The sequence below is a fragment of the Cololabis saira genome, chromosome 18 (genome assembly GCF_033807715.1).
Source record: "Cololabis saira isolate AMF1-May2022 chromosome 18, fColSai1.1, whole genome shotgun sequence".
Taxonomy (NCBI): Eukaryota; Metazoa; Chordata; class Actinopteri; order Beloniformes; family Belonidae; genus Cololabis; species Cololabis saira.
The window spans coordinates 10355466-10377833 of NC_084604.1; the positions used below are offsets into that span (position 1 = coordinate 10355466).

Sequence of the window (22368 nt, forward strand, 5' to 3'; positions counted from 1 at the left end):
CGCAGGGCGGGGCCCCATGACGAGCGCAGTGGCCCTACGCAGAAGAAGGCGAAGGATGCTCCCTCACGCAGTGAGATGGAGGATTTACGGGCTGAACTGGAGCAGCTTAAGGCCTTAGTGAGGGAGCGGGCTCTGCCCTCCCCACCTCTGGCGGTCCCCTGGGAGTCAGATTGCGGAGACGATGCTATGTCTACCAGGGCTTCAAACTCCATGTTTCAAGGCCGTGACAGGGTGTTTAGCTCTGGCGAGTATCCCTCCCCTGAGCTGCCGTGTCTGGTGGTTGACCCAGCTAGCATACAGGCAGAGGCTGGCTCGGAGACATCCCTCAGGAGCTCTGGGAGCACTGAGCTGGGAGAGGGCCCCTGCCCTTTGCAGGCAACACTGCGTGCGGCCCTGGCTAAGGTCGGGCTGGATGATGCGCCCGCTGCCCAACCGGCGAGCAACCCATTCTTTCGCCGGACTCCTGTAGCCCCACCCTTTGATGTCCCGCCCTCGCCTGCCTTTTTGCAGGAGCTGCAGCGCTGCTGGGCAGATCCAAAGGCGTTTGCCTACCATGGCAAGGATGCAAGGACTTTGGCCTCCATGCGCCAGGCGGAGCAACATGGCCTGGTTCACATGCCTCCGGTGGACCCGTGTATCGCCTCACTGGTCCTTTCACCAGATGAGGCGCTCAAAGATAAGGCCCGCTGTCCTAGGCCTCAGTGCCGGGTAACGGATAGCCTTCTCTCGACAGCTTATGATGCGGCAGGCCGCATGGCTCGCATTGGGAACTCCCTCTCCGTGCTCCTCCTCGCCCAGTCCCAGATGTTGCAGTCGGAGCATGAGGGCGGGGAGTTGGGTGACACGAACGACGCTGCCCTCCAAGCCTTCGGGCTGATGACCAGAGAGCTTGGCCGCCTGATGTCCACCCTGGTGGTGACGCGGCGTCAGGTGTGGCTGGCGCAGGCACCCATGTCTGACGATTGCCGGCAGACGCTACGGAAGCTTCCTGTAGTGCCGGGTCGGTTGTTTGGGCCAGAGGCAGAACAGGCGTTGGAGCGCAGGAAGCAGTCGGGTCAGGCATCAGAGGCCTGGGGTCGTCGGAGTGCGAGCATGGGACCCCCAGCTCAGCACTCCAGGAGACGGGGCGTACAAGACCTGCGCCGCTCACATCCCCCGAGCCCCCCTCCGCAGCCCTGGCAGCACAGCCGGGTTGCTGGGGGTGGTGGGCGTCAGCCCAGGGGCGCACACCCTCCACCTCGCCGGTCTCAGCGGGTGCAGGGGCAACACCAGCGTCCCCCCAAACCCCCAAATAATCCTCGAGGCACTCTATGAGGGCCTCGGGCCGGCGGTGGGCAGGTTTTCACATCAGCACCTGGCCTATTGGGCAGCCCATTCTCCAGATGTATGGGTTTTGAAAACACTGTCCCAGGGCTACAGGTTGCAGTTCCGCCGCCGGCCCCCACCACCCTCCGGGGTCAGGGAAACCTCGGTCAGAGACCGCGGGAGGGCCCTGTGTTTGTCACAGGAGATAGCCAAACTCTTGGACAAAAAGGCCATCACAAGAGTTCACCCACATACACAGAGCAGTGGGTTTTACTCAACATACTTCCTCATTCCGAAGAAAGACACTTCTCTTCGGCCTGTGCTGGACCTTCGGGGTCTGAACCAGTACCTGAAGGTCCTCCCATTTCGGATGCTGCGTACTTCAATCTGTCACTCCAGGGGAGTGGTTCACCTCCATAGACCTCAAAGACGCCTACTTTCACGTCCCAATACACCCAGACCACAGACGGTTTCTCAGTTTTGCCTTTCAAGGCCACGCCTACCAGTTCACCGTCCTGCCTTTCGGCCTGTCCCTGGCTCCTCGCATCTTCACCAGATGCATGAGGGCGGCCTTGACATCGCTATGCCTGTCGGGAGTAAAGATTCTCCCATATCTGGACGACTGGCTTATATGCGCCCCCTCGCTCCAGGAGGCGGAGCTGATGACATCCAGGGTCCTCACACATATCGAGGCTCTGGGCATGTCGGTAAATTGGGAGAAGAGCTTGTTGCGTCCTACGCAGCAGACCACCTTCATCGGCCTGTCCCTCGATTCCGTATCGATGCAGGCACGCCTTACTGCAGAGCGGGCGGAGCGGATTCAGGACCTGCTACGGTCCTTCCGCCTCGGGATGAGGTTGCCCGTCCACACATGGCTCCGACTGCTGGGGATGCTGTCGGCGGCCTCGGCTGTGACACCTCTGGGGCTGCTGCACCTGCGCCCCCTGCAGATGTGGTTCAACAGCCTCCAGATGGACCCTCGCCTTCACAGGTGGGTCAAGGTCAAGGTTACACACCAGTGCCTTATTCATCTCCACCGGTGGCGGGACAGCACCTTTCTATTGCACGGTGTTCCTCTCGGCTCAGTCCCTTCGAGGCGAGAGGTGGTGACAACAGATGCCTCACCTCAGGGTTGGGGTGCGGTATGGCAGAAGAGGTCAGTCCAGGGGGTTTGGGGCCCTCTGTGGCGGGGACGGCACATCAATGTCCTAGAACTCCGGACTGTCTACTTGGCGTTGAGGCACTTCTTGCCCTTTCTCAGGGGCAAGCATGTCCTCGTCCGGACAGACAACACTTCGACAGTGTTTCATGTCAACCACCAGGGGGGAACCAGGTCGCTGGACTCCTTGAACGAGGCCCGGAGATTGTGGATGTGGGCTCATCCTCAATTGGCCTCCTTGAGGGCAATGCACCTCCCTGGCAGAGCCAACGTGGTGGCGGATTCCCTCTCACGCCGGCGGCTGCCCCCAGGGGACTGGCGGTTGCACCCCCAGGTGGTGCGAATGATTTGGGATCGATACGGGGAAGCCCGTGTGGATCTGTTCGCCTCGGAGCGTACGACTCATTGTCCACTGTGGTTCTCTTTGGCAGAGACCAGTGCCCCGCTCGGGATGGACGCTCTCGCCAACACTTGGCCGAGAGGCCTCCTTTATGCGTTCCCTCCGATTCCCCTGGTGATGCCCACGCTTCACAGGGTGAGATTATCGGGTCACAGGGTCCTCCTGGTGGCGCCCAAGTGGCCCTCGAGGATTTGGTTCTCCACGCTCCTCAGCCTGTTGGATGGGGAGCCTTGGCAGCTCCCAGTACGGTCGGACCTCCTGTCCCAGCTGGGCGGGGAGGTATGGCATCCCTCTCCGAGCCTCCTTCAACTCTGGGCCTGGCCGTTGAGAGGGGATGGTCATTCTTGACACACCTTGAGCCCTCGGTATGTGAGACCTTGCAGAATGCTAGAGCTCCTTCCACAAGAAGGGTGTATTCGCATTGCTGGGCCGCTTTCTCCTCCTGGTGCAGGGACGGGGGTTTTGACCCGATCTCCTGTCCGTTACAAATTGTACTGCGGTACCTGCAGTATCTGTTTGAGGCGGGCCGGGCGGCCTCGACCTTGAAGGTGCACGTAGCGGCTATTTCTGTCCACCATGGCCACATCGATGGTAGACCAGTTGGTGCGCATTACTGGGTGGCACAGTTTCTGCGGGGTGCCAGGAGACTGCGCCCCCCCAGAGTGCAGCGTACAGCGGCATGGGACCTGCCGCTGGTCCTGCAGGCCTTGGGCGAGGCACCCTTTGAGCCTATGGCAGGGGGGTCCTTGGGGACGACGTCATGGAAAACTGCCTTTCTGTTGGCTGTTACGTCTGCCAAGCGTGTGAGCGAGCTCCACGCCCTTTCAGTCAGTCCTACGTGCCTTCGGTGGAAGGCAGACAGCTCAGGAGTGACCTTGTGGCCAAATGTCGCTTTCCTGCCTAAGGTGTTACCCCCTGACCATGCCAATCAGGCCATAGAGTTGGCAGCATACCATCCTCCCCCGTTTGAGTCCCGGCTGGAGGAGCGGGCTAATTTGCTGTGCCCGGTCCGGGCGTTGCGGCTGTACCTTCAGGCAACACAGAGCTTTCGACGCTCTGAGCAGTTGTTTGTGTGCTACAGGGGGGCGCACAAGGGCCGTGCCCTGTCGAAGCAACGGCTCTCCCACTGGATTGTTGAAGCAATCAAACAGGCTTATGACGTGGCAGGTAGACCTGCCCCTTCAGGCGTTGTCTGTCATTCCACCAGGGGTGTGGCCACTTCCTGGGCGGCAATGAGAGGGGTACCGTTGTCTGAGATCTGTGCAGCGGCGTCCTGGACGGTGCCGTGCACCTTCTCCAGATTCTATCGCCTTAACGTGGCCTCTGGGTCCACGCTGGCTTCGGCCGTTCTGCCTTTGGCTTCTGCGGCTGACCACTAGGTGGGTGTTGTTCCTCGTGACAGTGCTGGTATGAGTCATCCACTCTGTTTACTGCCACTGGCAGTCTGGAAGGAATGAAACAGAACGTAAGTTACGGATGTAACTATGGTTCTGTGAATTCCTGGATGACTGCCAGTCACACCGGTCACTCCGAACTTCCTGCGAGAAGATTCTGGGAGGCCGGATGTAGTCTACCGGGCGGTATTTATAGACGCACAGGTAGCCTACACGTCACTCACGTGACACTGTTGTTATTAAATCTCGACCTGCGCGGAGCGCGAGGAGACATATCCACTCTGTTTACTGCCACTGGCAGTCATCCAGGAATTCACAGAACCATAGTTACATCCGTAACTTACGTTTGTTGGTGCAAGATAATCAGCCAAGTTTACAATTCTAATTGCTGCACACAATAAGTCAGGTATGGGAGTAGTAGGGATCTGTATAGTGTTTGTAATGATCTTTTATTTATAATACCTTTTTATTTTATATAATATAGCTATTGTTTTAGATAATTTTCTTTTTAAGGTATTAATATATGGCTTCCATATGAGTTTTTCATCAATAGTTATTCCTAAAAATGTAATAGTGTTTGTTTGTTCTAGTTTTATGTTATTAATGATTAGGTTTATTGGAGCATTTATCATTTTGTTGCCAAAAACAATGAATTTGGTTTTACTGATATTTAATGATAACTTATTTATTTTAAACCATTTATTCATTATGTTGGGTTGAAAATATGAACTCTCATGATACCAAAGTAGGCAGTTGTGACATCACATATAAATATACCACTAAAGGGAATGATGGACAGAATAATAACATGGGAAAAAGCTCTGGGAACAAACGAATGACAAGCCATCTAACCTAACAGTGAAAAAATTACTAGACACAAGAGTAGTCAATTACCAGAGGTGAGAACCGAGGAAGTTACGCTACTGGGGAAGTTTTTTCAAAATAAAACAAAGCTAAACACAAACCAAAAATAAACCAACGCTGAAATTAAAGGAAAACTAAACAAGACTCAAATAACTGCACAATGAAAACAGAGGTTTTGTCCAGTTGTTTTAACACAGTCCATAAATATCACATTGACACCATGGAGTCTAGTATCAGTGCTTTAGGCCTGTGTTCACAGACCAAGCTTAGGTGTTTCAAAGAGTTCAGTCTTGTGGCTTAACTTAAAGGACTTAATGCAACTCCAGCTGTCTTTTGTGTGAACAAAGCTGAGCAGGAATAACCTATTTTAACTGGACATGTTTCACTCTCTCTTTATACCTCTGCAGGCATGCAGCTGATGAAACCAATGTAGAACTGATGAAACCAGCTTCCTTTATCCTGGAATAGATCAATATAAGCCCTACAGTATATTATTACTAGTATTATTATTGTCACTGGTAAGATTCCACAGTATTATCGGATTGTATTACTTTGTATTTCTATTATCTAACTAAAAAGCCATACGGAGATTAAATCGACCATCTTTGAAAGAATGCAAAACCTCCATATTAGTATTCTTCATTTCAAGAGTGGTCTGTTAAGACCTCTGTGCACAGTACGGAGTAAAGAGTGGAGTATTTGCTAGAGAAAAGTACACAGTGTGAATTTCTGTACATACAGTACAGTAAGAATCTTGTCACCAACATGCTGACTGCAATAATGTGAAAGTAAACAGGGGTGGAACCTGAGAAGTATCTGTTTATAATGTGGCACATTTATTGTGTTTGAAATGCAAACAGGGGAGCTGTTTCAGCAGATAAAGCATCATGCACAATTTAAAAGTATTCAAATTCAAATAACTCACTTAAAAACAAAGAGTTATATACATATAGCTAATCATTGTACGGTTATTCTCTCAATAAGCCACCTTTTCTTCATATCACTTTGAGGTGAGCTGATTAGGACTGCAGTGTAGGTGGAACTGGACCGATTGAGAAGCCCAGATTAGCCGGGCATTGCTCAGTGCCTGCAGGGGACCTGGTAGACGCTCCTGACGCTGGATTTGCAGGCTACAGTTGAGCAAGGATCCCTGGCAGTCCTGTTTACCCTCCCTCAGCTCTGGGTGTGGTGTAACTACATCTGTTCTGGGTGGAACGTCAGCGTGTAGTCACAAACAGTAGCCGGATGCTCCATCTGTCTCCAACTCCTCTGCGACAGTTTGCAGGACGACTTCCAAGACTCTGCACAGTAAACTATTAAAGAAGGTACAAGGGAGTCTGGCTGAAAATGAGGCCGAAGTCAAAGGCAAAAGCTGCAACTTGGATCCGAATTTAACTGCATGTGGTTCAGCTGGCTCATTCCAGACAACTGTGCCGGGGAGCTGTGGTTGGAAACATTTACTTTTCCATTACTTTGTGTTTTTCTCTCCTGCCGTCGGCTCCTCTGAGTAACCGGCAGCTGCTTCCAGTTTTTAGGTTTGGAATATGACGGTAGCACTCTGGTAAGACATGCAGAAACTGTTGAACGTAAAGGACAAATCTGTTTATTTCAGCAAACTGGAGAAGAACAAGGTTGGCGTTTCTGTTGTGATCTTGACTTTACTAGCTCAAACTTTTATTGCATTTATGTATTGCCTATAACCTGAGGTCGCATGATGCTGGAACCTCGTAGACTCATTTATGCATGCCACACAGAAGCCTTAGCCCCACTTACACCCTCTGTATTTTCTTGAACTGTACTCTTTCACAGATGCAGTGTGAACAGTTACATGTGTTCCTTCTCATTCAGTTCTGGATGAACTCATAGTTTTCTTTATGAAAAACTCTGACTTGCAGCAAAAGGAGCAGCCAGAAAGTTGCCCTGGACATTTTCAGAAACCTCTCAAAGGAGCAAAATAAGGTGTTGAAAACTGGGAAAATGAACTTTGAGGATTCTCCTGAGCTTCCTGGAGAGCCCTCATCCTACAATATGTTGTCTCATGGAGTTGAAAAGAGTTCTCAGTCACTGGAACGATGCAGTTTGGGGGAAGAAAGAAGTGATTCAATGACAACAGAAGAAGAGCGGAACCTAACGGAGCAGCAAAATGGGGCCATAAATGCTAAAATTGACTCAAAGAAGCAGAGGTTAGAATCAAATCATGACCAGAATAATGTTGATGATGAACACAAAGTTCACTACTGCCAGAAAGAGACTTCATCCCTGGATATATGTGCAATGAATATCGCTGTACAGCCCAAATGTCAGCACATTCCCGCCGACGGCAGGCGTACGGATGGCGATTTTCTTGCACCAGTTGATATGAGGGAGGATGACGCTGAAGAAAGCCAACAGAATGTAAAAGATGTTTGTGAAAATCCTCAAAATTCACACGGCGAGGAAGATTGTGCAATAAGTACGAATTCTAATGTCAATTTTGAATCTGAAAAAAGGAGAATATCTCAAATCAGACATGCTGTCGTAACTGTGACACGGACAGAATTACTGGCTCAAGACTCAACGCTGCAGGATGCTGGAGATGAAGACGAGAGGATATGTGGGGAGGAGGAAGAAGAGGAGAAAGAAGATGTAGTTCCAGATTGTGGTACATCTACGCGCCCCGGTAATAGTTCAAGAAATATTATCATAACATCTGGCCCCCGAGCTAACAAACCTCCACCTGGATCCGTCCTCACCCGAGCCACCTTCTCTCCCAGCTCCCCCACCGACAAGCCCGTCCAGCTGCCGGCCCGGTTCAGCAGGGTCCTGAGGAAAGGGCTGAGCGGCCCCGAGCATGAGGCCACGGCTCAGATCAGAGCCCCTCCTCAGGGGGCAAAGACGCCAGGCGTAATGGAGAAACAGGAGGATGTCAAGGCTCAGGGGGCCTTCCTGGACCACATCTCCCAATTCCTGAGTCGGGAAAAGAGGGTAGATGAGAACCCGAGTGAGGAATCGGAGGCTAAAAAGGACTGGGGAGAGACTGCAATAAATGCAAATGATGAAAGTCAAGAGGGAGAGAGAAAGGAGCTTCAAATACAGGAAGATGTAAAGGTTTCAGAGCCAGTCGACTCTGCAAAGTCTGTGTCCAGCGCAGAGGCAGCGTTTGACGCCTTCAAAGCCTTTTTCACTCCCAAGCCGTTGAAGAAGGTTCCAGCAGAGAAGGTTGATCTTGAGGCGGTGAGGAAGAAGATAAAAGCTGATAAAGATGTACTAAGAACTCTTTTTGAAAGAACCTCCAAAAAGACGCCAGAGAAGAAAGACTCATCTGATTGCACAGTAAGCACACAAAAAGGAGGTTGATTGAAATATTTTCATTAGGTATTTCTGTGAGATTTCTTCAAATACATTTTCATTGATATGAATGATTCCTCCAAGGAAAAATACAGTAGATTGGTTGCGACAAGGTTGTTTGAACAGTTACAGTGCTTTTATACATGATTATATAGAAGCCTCGTACATAAAAACAAAGAAAAAAACTGAGCCTCTGCCGCTATAACTAACTTGCAAGCCTTTTTGTGCTCCTCAACGATGGTTGGATAAGTAGAAGATTCATCAGAACAACTACAGTCTCTTGATGTTCTCTCTGTACAGTCAGAGACGTCTACTCCAGGAGAAGAAGAAGAAAGAACCCCTGGTCGCCTGCACGCTGTCTGGCCACCTTTGAAAGAGGAAAAGGTTGGGCTGAAGTATACGGAAGCAGGTATGATTTAATCAGATACAACACCAAACTATTACTGACATGCTTTGCTTAAAATAACACAAGGACATATATGTGTAATATATGCAGGACTGTCTCAGAAAATTAGAATATTGTGATAAAGTCCTTTATTTTCTGTAATGCAACAATGTCATACATTCTGGATTCATTACAAATCAACTGAAATATTGCAAGCCTTTTATTATTTTAATATTGCTGATCATGGTTTACAGCTTAAGAAAACTCAAATATCCTATCTCAAAAAATTAGAATATTCTGGGAATCTTAATCTTAAACTGTAAACCATAATCAGCAATATTAAAATAATAAAAGGCTTGCAATATTTCAGTTGATTTGTAATGAATCCAGAATGTATGACATTTTTGGTTTGGAACGCTTCATCTGACATTATTACTAGAAAACTTAAAACGTATACGAATTTTTTTCATAAATCCTGCCTCAATCCTGCCTCATGCTCCTTTAAATTGACAATTTGTGTTGTTTCTTCAATCATCCAATCCACCAAACACCAAACAAGAGTCAAGGTTGTTTGGCATTGACAGAGAAGATTTGGCAAATTGTTTGTGGGTGCGACCCACATACTCAGCTCTTCTGCTCCTCCCACAAATAAGTGCTACTTACAAATGTGGTATCATTTAAAAGAGAAATAAACAGGCTTTCCAGTGGTATAAGACTTTTTGTGCTACGTTTATATTTATTATATAGGATATATATGACAAATAATTGTAAATACTATACTTGATATAGTAATATCAAGAAAGCATGCAACATGCAATGTGTGCACAGTGATCTCATGTGGTGGATGCTTTATTATATTTCACAGTGAAGGTAAACACAGCTCCACCCTGTGACTGTCCCCATCCGTAGACTCCACCTACATATTTTAATTATTTTACCACAATCCCCAGCAGAAAATAAAATGGAATTACTACTGATTAAAAATGTTAATTCATGTTTAGGAAAGTGTCCAACATTTCATTGTATACCCCTGTATTTACTTCGAAGTGAACGTTACTGCCCCTGTGACCCTGCAAAAGGATAAAATGGTATAGAAAATGGATGGATGGATGGATGAAAGTTACTGCAAAGACCACATTCTCCTGTTGCCTATCGTATCAAAAATGAATGCAGTAGCTATCATTTTGTTTCATTTGATCACATATTTCCATATCAGAGAATGAGCTGCTCAAGTAGTCCAGCTTCCTCATTAGACCTGAGCATCTGTAGACCAGTAGGATAGTCAGTGTTGTTTGAACAGGGATGAAACTGTGTGCTTCATGAGTACACACCCCACGTTCCTGTAAACACTGTCAAGGAAATAAAAGTTTATACACTTAACTGACCTTTCATTAGCCTCAGTCATCCATTTAGAGATGAATGTTTGCTTAAATAGTTTGCAGCCAGCTCTAATCCGTTGGCAGGTGTCTCTGTTGGGGTTGAAGTTTTGCTGCCATCATATGATCAATTATTTTAATCTGGTTCTTGTGCACTACAGCTATAAAAATATGTCTTCATGCTCTTCTCTGCTTCCTCTCAGAGCACCAGGCCAGTCTCCTGCAACTGAAGAGAGAATGCAAAGAGGAGCTGGACAGGTTACAGGTCAGTATTGTGGATTCAGCCACATGTTGATAGACTGGTGACCTGTCCAGGGTGAACCCCTGCCTTTCACCTGAAATTAGCTGGGATAGGCTCCAGCAGACCCCCATGTCCCTACGTATTGTTTTATGTCTGCTTTATAGGCTGAAATGAAATGCTTTGTGAAGGTAGTTTGATTAGTCGTTATTGTTTAAAGTTAATTACATGTGGTTATACGTCTGAAAGCTTTGGTTTCTTCTGTCCACCGAACTGTGTTGTTTCAACCACGGCTGATCAAACAGCTCCTGTAAAGACGTGGTACTATGGCAAAGGCAGCTTCTCCAGAGGCCTTTCTCCAGCACTATTCTGGCACAACAGTTCAACAAAGACTTTTCGTTTCCATGTTCTAGACCAGGGGTCGGCAACCCAAAATGTTGAAAGAGCCATTGGACCAAAAACACAAAAAACAAATATGTCTGGAGCCGCAAAAAATGAAAAGTCTTGTGTAAGCCTTAGAATTAAGGCAAATGGCGAAATATCCAGAAAAAAGTCGAAATGTTGAGAAAAAAGTCAAAATGTCGAGATTAATGTTGAAGTACAATTTCGAGAAAAAAGTTGAAATGTCGAGATTAAAATGAAAGGAAAAAGGAAGAAAAAAAAGAAGGAAAAAAGAAAAAAAGGAACAAAAAGAGAAAAAAAGAGAAAAAAAAAGAAAAAATGGAAAAAAAAAGGTCCAACAATTTTGAAAAAGCTCCAGGGAGCCACTAGGGCAGCGCTAAAGAGCCGCCTGCGGCTCTAAAGCCGCGGGTTGCCGACCCCTGAACTAGACTATTCTAAGCAGATTTGGCAGGAAGAGGTTGTTCTTTTCTGGGTCCCACCACACTACTGCATAAAAAGAAGAACTAATTAGTGATCTGCTACCGCTGTTATAATGAATCCTTCCTGGCTCTGTACCTGGAACTAATATGCCCAATATCCCCCCCCCCTCTCTCAAAGGCGTGAAAAAAGATAACAAAGCATCCTCAGTCCAACGATCAGTTGCCTTGTTTCAAGCCTTTGAGATTGGCCCGAGTTGGGTGACTGAAGTCTACACCAACCAAGCAGGAGTGGAACACCACCACATCTAGCTATATCCTGCTGATGTTAAGGCTTATTGATTTTGTCCTTCTTCACATTCAGCATCACTTCTGCCAAGAATATTTTTACATTATCATCAGAAACATTTCTCCCCCGTGGCTGTCACTGCACTCCTCTCCACAGCCTCCAGTCATACTTTTCTTTGCTGACATCTTTGCAATTTCTCTGCCGAGAAGCTGTAGGGAACATTCTGAGCTAAAACAAAATGCCAAGGTTCCTTTGTGCCACTCTGACTTCCATTTTCACCCGCCTCTATTGACAAATCAACCTGATCTCACAAAAATCCGTGAAATGCCCACGACCTCTCACCACTATTTTCCGTGGTACCAACACGGAAACTGGTAAAATTACGTGTGGGCACCACGGATATTGTACCATGCAAAGTCAATGGGATCCGTGGTCGTGATATATACACGGATTATGACATTATTATTATTTATATATTATTCTTTGTTATAGTGGCTAAATTATGCGTTTTTGTCGCGCAAGGTACGGTTTTTTACTGTCAGTTTGTAAAAACATGTTTTTAACGCTGTTTTAGCAGTGTTTTAATGAGGTTTTAATCTGAGCACCACGGATATAGTACTATGCAAAGTCAATGGGGGCGTGGTCGTGATATATACACGAATTATGACATTATTATTATTTATATATTATTCTTTGTTATAGTGGCTAAATTATGCGTTTTTGGCGCGCAACGTACTGTTTTTTAATGTCAGTTTGTAAAAGCCCGTTTTTAACGCTGTTTTAGCAGTGTTTTAATGAGGTTTTAATCTGAGCACCACGGATATAGTACTATGCAAAGTCAATGGGGGCGTGGTCGTGATATATACACGAATTATGACATTATTATTATTTATATATTATTCTTTGTTATAGTGGCTAAATTATGCGTTTTTGTCGCGCAACGTACTGTTTTTTAATGTCAGTTTGTAAAAGCCCGTTTTTAACGCTGTTTTAGCAGTGTTTTAATGAGGTTTTAATCTGAGCCCCACGGATATAGTACTATGCAAAGTCAATGGGGGCGTGGTCGTGATATATACACGAATTATGACATTATTATTATTTATATATTATTCTTTGTTATAGTGGCTAAATTATGCGTTTTTGTCGCGCAACGTACTGTTTTTTAATGTCAGTTTGTAAAAGCCCGTTTTTAACGCTGTTTTAGCAGTGTTTTAATGAGGTTTTAATCTGAGCACCACGGATATAGTACTATGCAAAGTCAATGGGGGCGTGGTCGTGATATATACACGAATTATGACATTATTATTATTTATATATTATTCTTTGTTATAGTGGCTAAATTATGCGTTTTTGTCGCGCAACGTACTGTTTTTTAATGTCAGTTTGTAAAAGCCTGTTTTTAACGCTGTTTTAGCAGTGTTTTTATGAGGTTTTAATCTGACCACCACGGATATAGTACTATGCAAAGTCAATGGGGGCGTGGTCGTGATATATACACGAATTATGACATTATTATTATTTATATATTATTCTTTGTTATAGTGGCTAAATTATGCGTTTTTGTCGCGCAACGTACTGTTTTTTAATGTCAGTTTGTAAAAGCCCGTTTTTAACGCTGTTTTAGCAGTGTTTTTATGAGGTTTTAATCTGACCACCACGGATATAGTAGCCTACTATGCAAAGCAACCTGATCTCACAAAAGTCTGGGAAATGCCCACGACCTATTTCCGTGGTACCAACACGGAAAGTGGTATAATTCCGTGTGACCACCACGATATAGTACTATGCAAAGTCAATGGGATCCATGGTCGTGATATACACACGGATAATGCCCACGACCTATTTTCCGTGGTACCAACACGGAAAGTGCTATAATTCCGTGTGACCAACACGGATATAGTACTGTGCAAAGTCAATGGGATCCGTGGTCGTGATATATACACGTTTTTTGACATTATTATTATTTATATATTATTCTTTGTTAAAGTGGCTAAATTATGCGTTTTTGTTGCGCAAGGTACGGTTTTTTACTGTCAGTTTGTAAAAACATGTTTTTAACGCTGTTTTAGCAGTGTTTTAATGAGGTTTTAATCTGACCACCACGGATATAGTACTATGCAAAGTCAATGGGAGGCGTGGTCGTGATATATACACGTTTTATGACATTATTATTATTTATATATTATTCTTTGTTATAGTGGCTAAATTATGCGTTTTTGGCGCGCAAGGTACAGTTTTTACTGCCAGTTTGTAAAAACATGTTTTTAACGCTGTTTTAAGAAGAGACAGGCGATATTTAAAGTTTCTCCCATTTCGTCAACCACAGGGGATTCCCTGGGCGTCCCCTCTACGTCATAGAGTGACGAGGGGGGATCCTGATCACGTGACGGATCCCCCCGAATAATAATGATAATGCTAATGATAATAGTAATATTAATAATAAGAAGAAGAAGAAGAAGAAGAAGAAGAAGAAGAAGAATGATAATAATAATAAGAATGATGATAATAATAATGATAATGATACTAATAATAATAATAACAATGATGATAATAATAATAATAATAATAATAATAATAATAATAATAATAATAATACTAATAATAATAATAATAATAATAATAATAATGCAGAAATTAATTAATTATTTATATTAATCATAATATTAATATTTAGTATAATAATAAATACACCTGTAGCACAAACCAGTGTTTATAGCAAACATTCAGAGACATTATCAGACAATGATTAATGACGCAACACAGTCTCACTCCGGAGGCGCAAATAGGCTCCTATTGGCTGCAATGTAATCCCGTCTGCGGCTAGATTTGACGCTCGGAGCAGGTGATCACCGCGAGCGGCTTCCCCATTCCTCTTTTTTTTTTAAAATGCATATACTTCAATTTAAAAGATGGTTTGATGACATTTCTAGCGAGAAATTTTCAGACACAAATAGAATACACCAAATTGTATGACACTTCCAATGTAATCCCGTCTATATGTGACGATCAGAGCAGTACTTCAATTTAAAAGTGTGGTTTGATGACACTCCTAAATTAAATACTTACCTGCTGTATTCTACTGCCCTTATTTTTAACAGCTTGTGCTCTTACAACGCCATATTAAAACAAATTATAAACCACATTAACACTTCATAGAAACAAAGATCGAGGGATGAGGTCTTGAAACGTTGTTTAATACGTTACGCCACTGAACGCAACCCTTCCTGTCGCCGAGATAGGCAGCAGGACAAAACGTTAAAATAGCACTAATAAATGCATATATTGATCTTTTCCATCACATACATCTACTCACGATATAAATATACATTTTATGGTCACACTTTGTCTGTTGAAAAATGAGCGGATATATTATTTCGGAACCCTAATGTCAACATCTTAACCCTAAACCGGAAGAGGTTACAGAACTACAATTTGCGCCAAGTTACAATACACAGCATTGTGCTACGTCATAGCTTTTGTAGTTCCAATGAATTAGCGCTTATATAAAACTGTGATCACGAACTTTGCAAGCTTATTATATGTTTTTAAGGGTGGGAAGCACGCCTGTTCGGTCTGATTTTGACTTTTGTATTGGTAAGAGGGTGAAATCATGTTTTTTATAGGTTTTGACCCTATTCAGTGGCGCCCCCTATTGGACTACTGTCGGGCATGATAGTAGAGGTGCAGAGCTTTCCAAAACTGTTGACCCCATGTCTCTAGCATATTTTGTTGTTGAATTATAGGCCTTCAAAAGTGTCACAGGTACAAGGTTCAAAGGGCACACCTGGGGAGCAGGAATTGCCCACAAATCTCATATTGACATATGTTGCTCCTGAGGTTAAGACCTTTCCAACGATGTCTTCACTGTTGTCCTACGACAAAGTTTGATTTTCTTGTTGGTACAGATCATGGATGTTTGACTTGTATATTCAGAGACCTATTTAAGGGGCTGAGCTGGAAACAATCAGTCAAAATCTTTTAACGAGTATTTTGTGGCCAGATTTCTTTAAGATATCGATGATAGTATTATACACAGTCATACTATTCAATTTGGACCAGTTCTGAGTTTATTTTCCCCTTTAAATACTGATTGTTTCACCTTTTGAAATTTTCCCATTAACTTAACATGGCTATTTAGAGACCCTTTAACCGCTTCCCCAGTCTGACAGGATGATCCTGGATGATCAAGGATGATCAAATGTATAATATATCATAGTGCTAATACATTTCTGTGTGTTTAAGTTATGCAAACACATCTTAAAAAATGTTTTTAAAAAAAGTTCAAAAGTTCTGGTAACCTCCTTCCGGTTTAGGGTTAAGATGTTGTTTGTGTTCAATAAATGGAGAGGAGACATGGAGCGTTTCTATCACTTCAGCAGTACTTTAATCAAAGATACGCTATACAGTTTATTGAACGTCTCTGCTTTAATTAACGTTCAACGGTTAACGTTCGAGACATCAGCTGTACAGCACTTCCTGTTTAACAGTCGGGGCAAAACGTTACCATGACAACACCGGAGGGGGCGGGGCCTCCCACTATAACAGAATCTCATAACAGATGTTGACATTAGGGTTCCGAAATAATATATCCGCTCATTTTTCAACAGACAAAGTGTGACCATAAAATGTATATTTATATCGTGAGTAGATGTATGTGATGGACAAGATCAATATATGCATTTATTAGTGCTATTTTAACGTTTTGTCCTGCTGCCTATCTCGGCGACAGGAAGGGTTGCGTTCAGTGGCGTAACGTATTAAGCCACGTTTCAAAACAGATCTTTCAGACCTCATCCCTCGATCTTTGTTTTTATGAAGTGTTAATGTGGTTTATAATTTGTTTTAATATGGCGTTGTAAGAGCACAAGCACATGCTTCCGGAGTGAGACTGTGTTGCGTCATTAATCATTGTCTGATAATGTCTCTGAATGTTTGCTATAAACACTGGTTTGTGCTACAGGTGTATTTATTATTATACTAAATATTAATATTATGATTAATATAAATAATTAATTAATTTCTGCATTATTATTATTATTATTATTATTATTATTATTATTATTATTATTATTATTATTATTATTATTATTATTATTATTATTATTATTATCATCATTGTTATTATTATTATTAGTATCATTATCATTATTATTATCATCATTCTTATTATTATTATCATTCTTCTTCTTCTTCTTCTTCTTCTTCTTCTTCTTCTTCTTCTTCTTCTTCTTCTTCTTCTTCTTCTTCTCCTTCTTCTTCTTATTATTATTAATATTAATATTACTATTATCATTAGCATTATCATTATTATTCGGGGGGATCCGTCACGTGATCAGGATCCCCCCTCGTCACTCTATGACGTAGAGGGGACGCCCAGGGAATCCCCTGTGGTTGACGAAATGGGAGAAACTTTAAATATCGCCTGTCTCTTCTTAAAACAGCGTTAAAAACATGTTTTTACAAACTGGCAGTAAAAACCGTACCTTGCGCGCCAAAAACGCATAATTTAGCCACTATAACAAAGAATAATATATAAATAATAATAATGTCATAAAACGTGTATATATCACGACCACGCCTCCCATTGACTTTGCATAGTACTATATCCGTGGTGGTCAGATTAAAACCTCATTAAAACACTGCTAAAACAGCGTTAAAAACATGTTTTTACAAACTGACAGTAAAAAACCGTACCTTGCGCAACAAAAACGCATAATTTAGCCACTTTAACAAAGAATAATATATAAATAATAATAATGTCAAAAAACGTGTATATATCACGACCACGGATCCCATTGACTTTGCACAGTACTATATCCGTGTTGGTCACACGGAATTATAGCACTTTCCGTGTTGGTACCACGGAAAATAGGTCGTGGGCATTATCCGTGTGTATATCACGACCATGGATCCCATTGACTTTGCATAGTACTATATCGTGGTGGTCACACGGAATTATACCACTTTCCGTGTTGGTACCACGGAAATAGGTCGTGGGCATTTCCCAGACTTTTGTGAGATCAGGTTGCTTTGCATAGTAGGCTACTATATCCGTGGTGGTCAGATTAAAACCTCATAAAAACACTGCTAAAACAGCGTTAAAAACGGGCTTTTACAAACTGACATTAAAAAACAGTACGTTGCGCGACAAAAACGCATAATTTAGCCACTATAACAAAGAATAATATATAAATAATAATAATGTCATAATTCGTGTATATATCACGACCACGCCCCCATTGACTTTGCATAGTACTATATCCGTGGTGGTCAGATTAAAACCTCATAAAAACACTGCTAAAACAGCGTTAAAAACGGGCTTTTACAAACTGACATTAAAAAACAGTACGTTGCGCGACAAAAACGCATAATTTAGCCACTATAACAAAGAATAATATATAAATAATAATAATGTCATAATTCGTGTATATATCACGACCACGCCCCCATTGACTTTGCATAGTACTATATCCGTGGTGCTCAGATTAAAACCTCATTAAAACACTGCTAAAACAGCGTTAAAAACGGGCTTTTACAAACTGGCAGTAAAAACCGTACGTTGCGCGACAAAAACGCATAATTTAGCCACTATAACAAAGAATAATATATAAATAATAATAATGTCATAAAACGTGTATATATCACGACCACGCCTCCCATTGACTTTGCATAGTACTATATCCGTGGTGGTCAGATTAAAACCTCATTAAAACACTGCTAAAACAGCGTTAAAAACATGTTTTTACAAACTGACAGTAAAAAACCGTACCTTGCGCAACAAAAACGCATAATTTAGCCACTTTAACAAAGAATAATATATAAATAATAATAATGTCAAAAAACGTGTATATATCACGACCACGGATCCCATTGACTTTGCACAGTACTATATCCGTGTTGGTCACACGGAATTATAGCACTTTCCGTGTTGGTACCACGGAAAATAGGTCGTGGGCATTATCCGTGTGTATATCACGACCATGGATCCCATTGACTTTGCATAGTACTATATCGTGGTGGTCACACGGAATTATACCACTTTCCGTGTTGGTACCACGGAAATAGGTCGTGGGCATTTCCCAGACTTTTGTGAGATCAGGTTGCTTTGCATAGTAGGCTACTATATCCGTGGTGGTCAGATTAAAACCTCATAAAAACACTGCTAAAACAGCGTTAAAAACGGGCTTTTACAAACTGACATTAAAAAACAGTACGTTGCGCGACAAAAACGCATAATTTAGCCACTATAACAAAGAATAATATATAAATAATAATAATGTCATAATTCGTGTATATATCACGACCACGCCCCCATTGACTTTGCATAGTACTATATCCGTGGTGGTCAGATTAAAACCTCATAAAAACACTGCTAAAACAGCGTTAAAAACGGGCTTTTACAAACTGACATTAAAAAACAGTACGTTGCGCGACAAAAACGCATAATTTAGCCACTATAACAAAGAATAATATATAAATAATAATAATGTCATAATTCGTGTATATATCACGACCACGCCCCCATTGACTTTGCATAGTACTATATCCGTGGTGCTCAGATTAAAACCTCATTAAAACACTGCTAAAACAGCGTTAAAAACGGGCTTTTACAAACTGACATTAAAAAACAGTACGTTGCGCGACAAAAACGCATAATTTAGCCACTATAACAAAGAATAATATATAAATAATAATAATGTCATAATTCGTGTATATATCACGACCACGCCCCCATTGACTTTGCATAGTACTATATCCGTGGTGCTCAGATTAAAACCTCATTAAAACACTGCTAAAACAGCGTTAAAAACGGGCTTTTACAAACTGACATTAAAAAACAGTACGTTGCGCGACAAAAACGCATAATTTAGCCACTATAACAAAGAATAATATATAAATAATAATAATGTCATAATTCGTGTATATATCACGACCACGCCCCCATTGACTTTGCATAGTACTATATCCGTGGTGGTCAGATTAAAACCTCATAAAAACACTGCTAAAACAGCGTTAAAAACGGGCTTTTACAAACTGACATTAAAAAACAGTACGTTGCGCGACAAAAACGCATAATTTAGCCACTATAACAAAGAATAATATATAAATAATAATAATGTCATAATTCGTGTATATATCACGACCACGCCCCCATTGACTTTGCATAGTACTATATCCGTGGTGCTCAGATTAAAACCTCATTAAAACACTGCTAAAACAGCGTTAAAAACGGGCTTTTACAAACTGACATTAAAAAACAGTACGTTGCGCGCCAAAAACGCATAATTTAGCCACTATAACAAAGAATAATATATAAATAATAATAATGTCATAATTCGTGTGTATATCACGACCACGCCCCCATTGACTTTGCATAGTACTATATCCGTGGTGCTCAGATTAAAACCTCATTAAAACACTGCTAAAACAGCGTTAAAAACATGTTTTTACAAACTGACAGTAAAAAACCGTACCTTGCGCGACAAAAACGCATAATTTAGCCACTATAACAAAGAATAATATATAAATAATAATAATGTCATAATCCGTGTATATATCACGACCACGGATCCCATTGACTTTGCATGGTACAATATCCGTGGTGCCCACACGTAATTTTACCAGTTTCCGTGTTGGTACCACGGAAAATAGTGGTGAGAGGTCGTGGGCATTTCACGGATTTTTGTGAGATCAGGTTGTGACAAATAAGCCACAAACATTAAATCCTAACAATATATTTTTTGTCTTATTGTACACTCTTAAATTCATTTAATTAGCATTCCCACAATTTGAATAACCTAGCTCATTTTAAGGGCTATCAGTTACTTCTGCGCAGACTTCAAATTAAGATTAGTTCTGCCAAAACGTTATACAATATATTAACAGTTCTAGTGACATTCAGAATCTATTACCCACCTCAAATGTCACTGAATGCCTCTCCACATCCTCCAGGTCATTTCATTTCAGAGAAGGTAATAATCATTAGCAATTAATTCTCATATTCAACTCCCCCCTCTAAGCATCAACAATGGAATAAAGAGCTATATTGCATATCCTCCCAGTATATGGCCCATCATTTCCATAATTTACCCAGCTCACTTATATTTAAGTATATAAATCCTTGACATGTGACAGGCTTACTACAAGTCTTTTGGACTCTGTCTAACCTTCCTCAGGCAATCTTCTGAGCAATGCAAAAGCATTTACACACATGGTAATTGTCTCCCTGGCCAGGAGTGTATTCCTGGCTGTATTTAATAACACTCAGTAAATTTCCAACTACTTTCTTGATCCAAATCAGCTGTGTCTATAAAGCTGTATCACAGCCAGTCATCCTTCAGCACAACAATTCAGAAAATTCAAGGTTTTGATTATTGACATTTACCAAAATGATTTTTTCAGGAGGACTTTGAGCTGAGAATCTACAGACAGCAGGTAGAAAACGGAAACAATGTTGCCCGTCTGGAGGCCAAGTTGCAGGCCATACTCTCCCAGGTTTCGCCGCAATCTCCGGGGAAAGTCCGAGACATTGCTGTTTCCACGTCAGATGACTGTTTACGCAAGTCCTTCCGCAGTGTATGTCTGCAGACGGACAGAGAGACCTTCATCAGAGGTCCTGCAGATGGAGAGGTGACCGGGAGGTCCTGCACAAGCCCTCGGCAGCAGAGGGGGACCCCCAAAAAGCTGGGCCTGACTTCCATCAGCCTCGGCCTTGACGCCCGGAGCGATGATAATTCTGTAACCTCGACTCAGAGTCTTCCTCCTGGAGACTCTCTGCTTCTGTCTGAACAACCAGCACCAACTTCTCAGCCCGTTACACCAGCTACACAGGATTCTCCTCCTCCTCCACCTCCTCCTCCTCCTCCACCACCTCCACCATGTTTGCCACCAACTGTAAAGCAGGTGCAAGCATCATTTGGTCCTCCACCCCCACCTCCTCCTCCTCCACCTCCATCCATGCCAGGCTCAGCTCTCCCTCCACCTCCTCCATTTGGGGGTCTTCGTTTTGATAAACCTCCAAGGAAACCAGCAGTGGAGCCTTCCCAGCCCATGAAGACTCTTTACTGGACCAGAATCCAGATCCAGGACGACAAGTAGGTTCCCTCCTGAGATCATACTCACAATCAGATATTGCATTCATGCAGAGGTGTCAAGTAACTAAGTACAAATACTTTTTTTACCTTACTTAAGTAGAAATTTTGGTTATCTATACTTCACTGGAGTAATTATTTTTCAGACGACTTTTTACTTTTACTCCTTACATTTTCACACAATTATCTGTACTTTTTACTCCTTACATTTTAAAAACAGCCTCGTTACTCTATTTCATTTCGGCCTTTAAAAAAAACTATCCAGTTAAATTGCTCCATCCGGATAGAGTGAATTTGGTTGTGGTTGTTTCAGATGTTCTTGTCCAGTTTTGTTCTTACATCCGTTCCCTCAGATTCCTGCAACTAAACTTGGATGTACATTCCAATAAAGGTTAGGATAAATGATAACATGCCTCTGAAGTTTGACTTTTTGCACCATTACAATACTTATAGGCAACTAGTCATCATATCTCCTGCTCTCTGAAACACATGTTAATGCTCAATAGTACACATATATGCTTCTTTAATATATTTGCATTATACTAAGATAAATTCATTTTCAATGTCTTTTGTCCTTAATGGCTTTTTTCCCCCTTACATGACTTTTACTTTTATACTTTAAGTAGTTTTGAAACCAGTACTTTTATACTTTTACTTGAGTAAAAAACTTGAGTTGATACTTCAACTTCTACAGGAGTATTTTTAAACTCTAGTATCTATAC

At 42.6% G+C, this 22368-nt stretch overlaps 1 protein-coding gene across 3 annotated transcripts in view; it reads left to right on the top strand.

The window, feature by feature from the left end:
• Nucleotides 1-22368, top strand: part of fmn1 (formin 1) — a 70531-nt gene that overhangs the window by 18708 nt on the left and 29455 nt on the right. For 2 of the 3 annotated variants that reach the window (XM_061746418.1, XM_061746419.1), the window contains exons 4-6: nt 8750-8858; nt 10414-10475; nt 20958-21649. In XM_061746418.1, coding sequence (XP_061602402.1) covers nt 8750-8858; nt 10414-10475; nt 20958-21649 — 863 coding nt within the window. Of the gene's footprint in view, nt 1-6392; nt 8435-8749; nt 8859-10413; nt 10476-20957; nt 21650-22368 lie in introns of those variants that run through there. The other variant, XM_061746420.1, reaches the window with a different exon arrangement.